Source organism: Hemicordylus capensis, chromosome 13 (assembly GCF_027244095.1).
Source record: "Hemicordylus capensis ecotype Gifberg chromosome 13, rHemCap1.1.pri, whole genome shotgun sequence".
Lineage (NCBI taxonomy): Eukaryota > Metazoa > Chordata > Lepidosauria > Squamata > Cordylidae > Hemicordylus > Hemicordylus capensis.
Window position 1 is genome coordinate 966013 of NC_069669.1, and position 10748 is coordinate 976760.

A 10748-nucleotide genomic window follows, 5' to 3' on the forward strand; every position below is an offset into this window, starting at 1 on the left:
CTGAACATAATCCTTATACTTAGGAACACACTCCTGTGTGCAGGAGAGCTGGTCTTGTGCTAGCAAGCATGACTTGTCCCCTTAGCTAAGCAGGGTCTGTCCTGGTTGCATATGAATGGGAGACTCGAAGTGTGAGCACTGGAAGAGATTCCACCCCTCAGCCGCCACTCTGGGAAGAGCATCTAGGTGCCAAGTTCCCTCCCTGGCAGCATCTCCAAGATAGGGCTGAGAGAGATTCCTGCCTGCAACCTTGGAGAAGCCGCTGCCAGTCTGTGAAGACAATACTGAGCTACATAGACCAGTGGTCTGACTCGGTATTTGGCAGCTTCCTCTGTATGTGGAAGGCAAAGCTGGGGGAGGGGAGAACCTTGCTGGAAGGCCCCCTTGTTCACATAAACACAAATCTTTTGGCACAAGAGGCAGCATTTGCTAATGTTGCTCATACCTCTATTGCTGGGCGGGAGAGTGGTTTAGGGTATTCCTTATCACGTATGTGGAAGGCAAGGCTGGGCAGGTGAGCGGGGGCGGGGGGAGAACCTTGCTGTCATGTCCCCTTGTGCACATGAACACAAACCCTTTGGCACAAGAGTAGGAAGCCTTGCTAACGCCTTTATTGCTTCCCTAGGTGTGGCTGGGAGAGGTTCAGTGGGCATCAAAGGTCAAGTTAGAAAGCGGACTTGGCTAGCGTTCAGCCACAGTTTCTCCCTCACATTCTCTCCTGATACCCTGTGTGCGATCAGGGGCCGTTGGGAGGAAGTCTAGGCTTTCATATGAACAGATGAGTGTGAGTGGGCCACACGGTCTCTGCAAGGAAGAGAAAAGAGAGAGAGTGCCATGATGCTGTTATCTTTAACATGAAATATAACATGTTGTGAAACTCTCGCTGCATCTGCTACTCAGCTCTCCTAGGAGAGAAGAAATCTAAAACTGTTGCAAATAGGGGGCTGTGTGTCCCTCTCAAGAGATACGGAACCTTTGACCTTCAAGTAGTCTTTCTAAACTTGTATAACTCAAATGACAGGAGCGGTTACGTTTCCCTTCTCCTCTACCATCGCTGGACAGGATGTGCCACGGGTTGGCTGAGTAGCTAAGCTTGAGAGCCCCTTGCCTTGACCATGCATCCTCTCTGTTTGCCAGGTGGAAAGGTGTTGGAGTCAACTGAATCCTGTCTCTAGGAACGTTAGCTATGAGCTAAGCAGGGCTGAAGGAGTCCCTGGCTCCTAGCTTGCCTAGGCCCCTAAACATTTTGAAACACTTACTCGGTCTTCTACAGAGTTCTGTTCAGACACCCAAGGGCTGCAGTTAACCATTTCCCCATCATGCTCTTCTAGTAAGTTAAGAACATCAGAACAGCCTTGCTGCTGGATCGGGCCCAAGGAGGCCCATCTAGTCCAGCATCCTGTTTCACACAGTGGCCCACCAGATGCCACTGGAAGCCTACAGCAGGAGTTGAGGGCATGCCCCCCTCTCTCCTGCTGTTGCTCCCTTGCAAGTGGTACTCAGAGGTTCCACATTTGTAAGGCATGAAATAGATAAATACTTTACTCACTGGGGAAGCGGAGGGGGGGCCACTCCTGCTCTTTTAATGCACAGGTGCATGTCCTGTTCCCTGCAGAATATTTACTAACAAAACAAGCTTTTCTGGTGGTTACTCAGGGACGGGCCTCCTCTGTTACTGCCCCGAGACTCTGGAATGCGCTCCCTGCTGAAATAAGAGCTTCTTCATCTCCAGTAATTTTAAAAAAATCTCTAAAGACACATTTATACACCCAAGCTTTTTAACTAAGCTTGTGGTTTCAAATTGGGTTAAGGTTTTAATTTCTGTTTTAATTTGTTTTATGTTGCTGTTAACCATCCAGAGAAGTTTGGGGCAGTGTACAAATATGATAAATAAATAAAACACATCAGCAGTGGGATAGATAAACATAGCAGCAGTGAAAAACAATCTCCCCCACAGAGTATAAATGGTGAGGAAATAAAAAGATCTTTCCCTGCTGCTGAAAAGATCAGAGCATCAGCTGGGTGAGCCTCTCTGGGCAGAGTGTCCCCTGGGCAGGGTGGGTGCCCCAGCTGAGCTGAGCTAGCTTCTGCCCAGGCACTACCCACCCACCTCACCTCCGAGGGAAGGAGGCTCCCGCAAATCACCTAAATGCACACTGTTCACACTCCAGGCACAGTGCGGTCCTGGGAGGGATCAGATACCTGAATCCATTCTGGGCTGTAAAGGATCATGGTACATCTTCAGAAACTCCCCTGGACTCAAGCATTCCTTGGCTTTGCACAGGCACCTGATGGTTTCTGCTGGGATCAGAAGCTCGGGCACAACATTGTGGAGGCAATCCCCCAGGCCTTTATTGCCCACCTGTCCAGGGAAGCCCAAACGGTATCATAAATGCATCACATCAGTTAGTTTTCGTTCTGTAGCATTTGTTTTATCAGTATTTGTTTTGAAGCATTGGCTCTGCTCTTCCGCCTTAATAGTAGCACCCGAGGCAGTTTGCAAGCTTTAACAGCTAAAACAAACAGTGGCTAAAAGAGAAGCAGGGACTAAAGTACAGTTCTTATAAAATAAAAAACACCCGGTAGGAGAGACACACTCGGACAGCCAGGTGGACGTCTCCTGCAAACGTCAGCACAGTCTCAAGGCCAACTTGTCATTCTCCCCAAGTGGCAACTGCAACCGGACCTCTCCAGAAGATCGGAACAGTCGGCAGGGATTACGAGAAAGGAGGCACTCTCTCAAATAGCCTGGTCCCAAGCCGTTAAGGGCTTTATAGGTAATAACCAGCACTTTGTATTTCACCCGGAAACATATTCCAAGTTGAAACTCCTCATTTCTCTTGGAGACATCAAGATGAATCAACAGTCCTCAAGGAACAACTTCTCATATTTATTCCATAAACAGCCTACCTATTTTTACATCCTGCAATGCTTCCCCACTCTCCCACGGTCAAATTTCTGACTAGGAGGGAGCCATTATACTACAATATTTGCAAAACAAAAATGCAAACCTCCCACCGCCCCGCCAATGCCTGCCACCAAAACAATAAATCTGAACTAGGAAGTTCTCGCTCTGTGAGCATAGACTGTAGCATTTTTATTGCACACATAACAAATGTACACATGGTCAGATTAATCAGTTCAAATAGGCCACAACAGTTTATCTTTTTTCCTACTGAGCAAAATCAGTCCATCGCTTAAGAACTAGCCAGGGGTATGGGAAAAGATTAATACACAGTGTGTGCTGCAGCACATCTAACAGCAATCAATTTTATAGGTGCAAAGAATTTTACTATAGATTTGTCAATTAAAGTTCATTATCCAATCCATGATTGCAGTGACTGAGACTTGCCGGATATGGATTAGTGTAGTCCTTACGCGGTTCGTCCTAATGCGCCAGGGGCCACCAAATGAGAGACAGCCAGCAGTTCCATTTACAACTTTCTGACTTCCTCTGGTTTCCCACCCCAGCGCACCCCACCTCAGCATTCACAAGATCTGCACTGTCTGCAGGCTGGCCATTCATCAGGTAGAGCTGTGTGAATAACTGCGCAGCTCTACCTGACAAACGGCCAGCCTGCAGGCAGCATGGCAGCCCCCTGACTCATTAGGAGAAGCTGCTACTGAGTACAAGGGCAGTTCCCTCTGGGCATGTGGTTCCCAGGGTGCCTGTTGATTCACTGTACTAGTTTTTGGGAAACCGAGCCGAAGGGGGAAATGCACTTTCCCAGGTGACTGGTTCTTCTGCTCGCACCCCTCTCACCTTCAGGGTTGCAAGGTACACTCCCAGTCTGAGGATGAGTGTCAGGCACTCGGTAATGACTTCCTCGGTCGTCTGGCTCTGCGTGACATCTTCCAGAGTAATGGGCACCTCCACCATTGTGGCGTTCCACTGTGAGAAGAGTCTGGTTGGGATGTTGTGAGAGATCACCAGGATCTTTATGTCCTGCAGCAAGGCCCTGGCAGGAAGAAGAGTTGCAGACCATCACACACCCCAGGGTGGCAAGACCGCCAGGCAGCAGTTCTCACACTGGGATCCTCAGATGTTGCTGAACGACAGCAGCTCCCATCCCGAGAGCAAACTGGAGAGCAGCAGCAGCAATCCTGTTCCTCTTTCTCCCCCCCACCACCACTCCCATCTCCCGGGCCCCATCCAGTGAGCTGCCAGTGTCAAACCACTTACGCTGGGCCTTGATTTTCCAAGGCTGCCAAGTCCTTAAGGATGTGGTAGAGTGTGCCACTGGATGCCTGCAAGGAAAGCACAAAAGGGTGTGTGCAAATGGCAGGAGACCATTCCCCCCCCCCCGCCCCCCAGCTTGCAGGGCTAAGATAATCTCCTGTTGGGGAAGAAGACAGACAGGAACAGAACAGCCGGAGAGGCAAAACACAAAGCTGTGTTGGCTCCCAGAAGTTCTGAAATGCTGGAATGTTGTTTCCAAAGTTGAATTGTGAAGTCCTACATGTTAAGTAAAACCTCAACTCTCTGTACACTAGAGGGGCTACACAAGGACGGGGGGTGGGGGACAGAGTGCAGCTCAGCAGCAGAGCCCCCCCTGCTTGGCAGGCAGAAGGTACACCAGGTTCGAGCCCTCGCTGGACCTCAGGAGATCTGCTGCTTCTGGTCACTGTTGCAGACAGTACTTGCCCGGAGGGACCCAGGGCCTCTTCCCATCTAAGCCAGCCTCCTGGGCACTGATCCACTCCGGCTGCAATGCGATGCTTACGCGGAAGGAAAACCCACTGAAGGAAGTGAGGTTTGCTTCTAAATAAACATAGATAGAGTCGGACTGTATTTGCATTTGGCCACTACAAAAAACACACCAGCCATTGGACTCACCTCAAGGATATGGAGGACGCAGTGGGAATAGATCAGAAGGACGCCCGAGGCCGATTCCCCCAGGTGGAACTTGGCAATCTTCTGGAAAAGGTGCTCGTGGTAAGCTTATGAAGAGAGAGGGCAGGGGGAGATGAGCCGAGAGATGCACTCCGCTGGGGGACCCGACACGGCACACAGGCCTCGCTCGGGGCACGGATGGGAGGGGCATCAGGGGCACCTCCCCATCCATCATTTCAGTGCTGCAGCAACTGAGGGGGTGCCCCAGCCCAGCCCCCTGCAGAATAGCCATCGCATTTCAGTGCTGCAATCACTTCAGCATCTATGGTGGGCTTCTGTGAATACCATTCTTGGGGGTGGGATGCAGAAAGCTGCCCCCCCCGCAAAAAAAAACCCCAAAGCAAAAAAGTTGATTTTTTAATGTAGGAACATAGGAAGCTGCCATATACTGAGTCAGACCATAGGTCCATCTAGCTCAGTATTGTCCACACAGACTGGCAGCGGCCTCTCCAAGCAGGAATCTCTCTCAGCCCTCTCTTGGAGATGCTGCCAGGGAGGGAACTGGGAACCTTCTGCTCTTCCCAGAGTGGCTCCTTTCCCTGAGGGGGAAGATCTTACAGGGCTCACACTTCTAGTCTCCCATTCACATGCAACCAGGGCAGACCCTGCTTAGCTAAGGGGAGAAGTCATGCTTGCGACCACCAGACCAGCTCTCCTCTTCATATAAATTGGGCTACATTCTAACATGCAGTGAAAAACCCAAATTCTTTGTGAAGTGCTTCCTGAAAGCTCACAGAGACTTCCAGGTAAATCTGGTCGAAGGCAAGGCAGCTAGGAGGCTTTGTTTTTGCATCCTATAGGTGCGACTTGCTCTTATCATGTAAACATAAAGACTGATGTCAGCGCTTTGCATTGGATTTTCCAGAAACTTCGCTGAAAATCAGCATTTTAAAAACTTGGAAATAAACCGGGATGAGCTGGAATCCAGCAGGAAAAGCCTGATTTGTGTGTGGGATGCTTCCAAAGACATGAAACTGACCTCAACAGGAATCTGGCTGTAGTGAGAACGCACAGCCTGCCTCCCGGAGGAAGCAGAAGATTCGGTGTAAAGCCCCTGTGTGGGGAAGCTCCAGGGAAGAAACCCAACACCTCTTGACAGCAAACACTGCTTTGGCTTTCCAGACGAGCATGCTGCCCCCTGGCGGACAGAATAGCAGCTCTACATAGGAACATCGGAAGCTGCCGCCTCCGCCTGACCCTCTACCTCGGTCTTGTCTACAGCGGCTTCTCCAAGGCTGCAGGCAGGAGTTTCTCTCAGCCCTGTCTTGGAGATGCTGCTGCCAGGGAGGGGACTGGGAACTTTCTGCAGGCAAGCAGGCCGATATGCTCTTCCCATCCCCTCAGGGGAATATCTTCCCACATGTCCTGAAGTAGCTGAGCAGGGTCTGCTCTAGTTTGCAGATGAAAGGGAGACTAGAAGTGTGAGCACTGGAAGAGATTCCCCTCAGGAGATGGAGCCGCTCTGGGAAGAGCATAAAGGTTCCAAGTTCCCTCCCTGGCAGCATCTCCAACGAGACAGGGCTGGAGAGAGACTCCTGCCTGCAACCTTGGAGAAGCCGCTGCCAGTCTGTGAAGATAATACTGAGCTAGGTGGACCAAGGGTCGGACTCAGTAGATGGCAACTGCCTAGGTTCCTGCCTGAGAACCCCCTGCATGGGTGTAGGGGCCACCATACCTCTGACCTCTCCATCATGGACTTCATCTCTCAGCAGCGCCACAAAAAAGAGTCGATGGAGCAGGTATTTCTGCACGGAAGAAAAGCAGAGGCTTCGTTTAGTGGCCACTCATTTGCCCAGCGTTAGACTCGCTCTGCAAAGCCCGGCCAGCAGGGCCCTCCCCCAGGGAGGGTGGCCAACCCTTTCCAGCCAGTGGTGGCACCGGGGGGGGGGAGACTGAGGGGGACACACAAAGGGGGCAAAATAATTCATGCTATTTGCACAAATACTATGCAAATTAGTTGCAGCCTAATTTGAATAACATGCAAATTAGTCCGCCCGGATTTGGGAAGCTTGAATGTGGCAGCCCTAACCCCCTTGCTCTGACCGCTGGCCAAGGAAACAACGAAATCAGGGGCAGGCCTGCACAGCTGGTGCAAGGTGTGGGGGGATGTGGGGCTGGGGGGGGGAAGGCCGTTGCCTCATGAGGAGGGGTCAGCAGCAAGAGTCAGGGCCGCAGGGAGGGGAAGACGTGAGCAAGAGGGGCCGGTGAGGAGGCAGAGGACCCACGTCTCGCCTTTTTCTAGGCTGCCTGCCTCCACCCTCCTCAAGACCGCCTGTGCCGTTTTAAAAAATGTCAGCGCAGAACCACCGGATGACGGATAAAAACAGCCGTTGTCAAAGAGGGTGGTGGTGGTTATGACTGAGGGGGGAGGGGAGAAGGGTGTGGCCTGAGGTGGGGGGGGGGGCAAGGTGGACGAGGGAGGAGACTGGGGGGGCGGCTGAGTGGGTCTGGGGGTGGCCATGGGGAGAAGCAGCACAAGTGTGAGAAGAAGTGGACAGCAACCTGGCAAATAAACCCATCCCCAAAACTGGGGGGGGGGGCTGCTGGGAGGCCCCTTGGAAAGGGATGGCCCTGAGCAGCCCCAGGCCCCATCCAGCCCCACAAGCACAGCACAGCACAGCACAGCGCCCCCCACCCACCCAGAGATTTGGGCAGGGAGGGGGCCATTTTCTGCTAACTTTGCTTGGCCAACTGTCGAAAAGCCGGATACAGACATTGTGGCAGGCAACAATCACCACCACCGCCACCCTCACGAAGGGATACATAACGACACCTGGGGGGTCATGCAAGGAGACGCTGTGAGGGGGAAGGTGAAGAAACGAAGGGGGAAGCCGGAGGGAAGCCGAGGAGGAGGAGGGGCGGCGTGTGTATGGGGACTGGGGTGGGGTGGGGGGTGTTGAAGAGCCCTGGGGTGGGGGGGCTATGGGGAAGCCCCCTCCCCTGGCCCCACACACCTTCATCTGGTGGCGCCGTTTCTCCTCCAGGGCGCTGAGGAGGGTGCTCCTTGGCACCTGGTTGGACACCATGTTGTCCGTCTTCCTCTCCACAGAAGGGCAGTTCCGGAACATGAGCCAAGGCTAACTGGCAATGGACGGGCTGCGCCAACGGACGGGAGTGCGCACGGCCTGTGCTGGGAGGAAGAAGCCACTGCATTGCCCACCTGGCTGGCTGGCTGGCTGGCTGCAGGCTTTCAGCCTCCCCGCCCCCCGCCATGCCGAAAAGACAGAAGCATAAACCCGAAAGATGTTGTGTGGTGCCAATATTGCTAAGCATGTCTGTGTGGCCCAAAGCAGCAAAGGAGGAACAAGGCCTGCAGCTGGATGCTCTTCGGGCTGGGGGTGAGAAAGAAGCAAGAACACAGGGATGTGTGTGAGCACAAGTGCTGGGGAAACCATTCATGTCATAGGATGGGAGGATTGCGGGTTTTGGACATTTGGAAAGGCACGTTAAAAACGGCACACCAAGGTCTAGTCCGTGACCTATGAAGATTCGCCTCTTGTTGCTCTGTTAAAATGCAGGCAGCCTCCTGTTGGTGAAAGGTTAGGAACGGCACCAGTGGTCATCCTTGTTGGAGATGCAGAAAGGTAAGAGCTAGAATATTATGCTGATTCACAAACTGACTTATTTTAAGCCTCTCTGGGAAGAAGGGAAAATCCAGTCAAATGTGAGATTCTTCAGATACCATGGAATGCTTTTATGGGAAATGTCAGGCTAGAAGTATTGTCTTTATTCACTGGTCTCCTCCCAGGAGCTCAGCGGGCGGGGGGGGGGGAGATAGCTAATTTCCCCCACACTCATCACATTTTATCTTCACAACAACCTTGTGATGTAGGATTAGACCAGGGCTGCTGAACTTCAACCCTCCTGCAGATGTTGGCCTACAATTCCCACAATCCCTGGCTCTTGGCCACTGTGCTTGGGGATTATAGGAGTTGTAGTTCAAAAACAGCTTGGGTGGGGGCTAAATTGAGCAGGCCTGGGTTAGACTAAGAGATGAGTTGACTGACCCAGAATCACCCAGTGAGCTTCTTGACTGAGTGCGAATTTGAACCTGGATCTTCCCAGTTTTAGTCGGAAACTCTAACCACTACACAAGCAATGGCCAGGCTTCTGGAACCTACTCTCCCCCCCCCCTTTTTTTGTGTGTGTGCTATAACCCCTGGTCTACTAGCTGGAGCTTGATGTCTTTCTAGTCACAAGTTATTGTTTTTGTCTTACTTGCACTATGGGGCTGTATGTTTGTGGTGGCCAATCTCCCTCCCTCTAAAGAGTTAATCAGAAGTGAACCCTTGTCTTGACTGGCAGGCTGATGACCTCCAGAGATCACCCAATCAGACCACCAGGGGGGTGGGACCTAGAGAGCTGTTGCTGGGAATTCTGGGAACAAGAAAGGAAGAGAGAGTGCGGACTAGCCTGGGGTCGGATGCCTCATGGCTAAAGGGTGCAGGATAATCTCTCAGGATGAGAGATCTGCAGGAGGCTTGATTCTCCTCAGGAGTTTGGTGAGTTAAAGGAAAAAGGGGGAGGCAAGGCTTTTGGTTTTGGGAACCTAGCAGAAAGAACAGTTAGTTTAGTCAGACTGTGCGTCAGGGATTTGTTTTGCTTTCTGTGTGCTTTCCATTTTCCTAAATAACTGTTCTTTGCAACTAAGGAACTAAGATTTTGCTGCATGCTGCCAGTATCATTTGGGGTGCTGTTGAAGTATTCTTCTAACCAACTAAGTATTTTTAAGTTTACCTGACCAACCAAAAGCCTCAGGCGGAACCAGTCTGTAGTAACTGAAAAGGACTCTGTAACCATTTAAGCATTCTTAAATGCAACCTGAAACTGAAGTGTAAGACAACCTATTTTTGTAGCCTTTAAAATACAAGTCCCTCCCCCCTTTGTTTTTTACCTTTTTCAAGCCTCCAAGGGTGGTTATTGACCCAGCAGGAGGAAGGGGGTTGGATTGTATCTGGTGCAAAACGCGTCTCAATGAGAGCATGGCCAAATTAACAATTTAACTACATGTGCAGGAAGCAGGCCTGGGAGGTCAATTGGATTTATACACTTGCTTGTTAGCAAGGAGGAAAACGGGAATCTTTGATCACTCCAATTCCCATTCAGAGTAGCCTGTAGGAGAGATCAGGTGGCAGCATTTTAAATCTACCAGAAATACAGAATAGTTTTATGAGAAGCCCACCCAGGGATGATTCCACATCCCCACCCCCTCATGTGAGCTGCTCTGAGACAAAGGCTGTAATCTCTTACAGTGTTATTAATTGTAAATAATAATCAGAGAGAATGTGTTTCTTGGGCAGACGCATTCCTGCTCAGAAAGCACCACACAGAAAAGTCATTTGGCTTCTCTAAACCAATTTATTATCAGTCAGTCCGAGCAAGATCTGCTTGCAGGGCTGGGTTTCTGCACACTTCAGAGGATCACATTCACACATGATGTTCAGTGCATGTATAATCTGTGTCCAGTGAGATCTGCAACCTGTTCACACATAGTGATCAACACATGGACAAGGGTACACTTCCTATCTGTACTTTGCATTTGAGGAGGCCTGTAACCAAGTCCACATTTCAAGTGTACACAGTCATTCACACAAAAACACGTACGTGTGTACAGACATCTGTACAGCGTAATGTCTGAATGGAGCTATAATGGCTGAGCTTTCAATATTACTGGCATAACAGACCAGGACACCTCCTGCAAGTGCCCAGTAATGAGCAGGATTTTCACAGATCCTTAACTTCCCTGCCAGGCTCACACGCAGGATAATTTAATTTCCCCATGGACCATGAACAACTTGTTCACATCACTGCAGCAAGTAAACATCCCACTGGATTAGACTTGGTTACTGTATTA

At 50.9% G+C, this 10748-nt stretch overlaps 1 protein-coding gene across 1 annotated transcript; it reads right to left on the bottom strand.

The window, feature by feature from the left end:
* Positions 1 to 593: 593 nt before the first annotated feature.
* Positions 594 to 7961, bottom strand: LOC128336311 (testis-expressed protein 47-like). Its single transcript, XM_053275705.1, has 7 exons — positions 7849 to 7961; positions 6570 to 6639; positions 4838 to 4941; positions 4184 to 4248; positions 3764 to 3959; positions 2203 to 2362; positions 594 to 804 (listed from the first exon to the last, which is right to left on the bottom strand). Exons 1-7 carry the CDS (start codon positions 7918 to 7920, stop codon positions 767 to 769), a joined length of 705 nt encoding a protein of 234 aa, XP_053131680.1. The 5' UTR covers positions 7921 to 7961; the 3' UTR covers positions 594 to 766.
* Positions 7962 to 10748: the final 2787 nt, after the last annotated feature.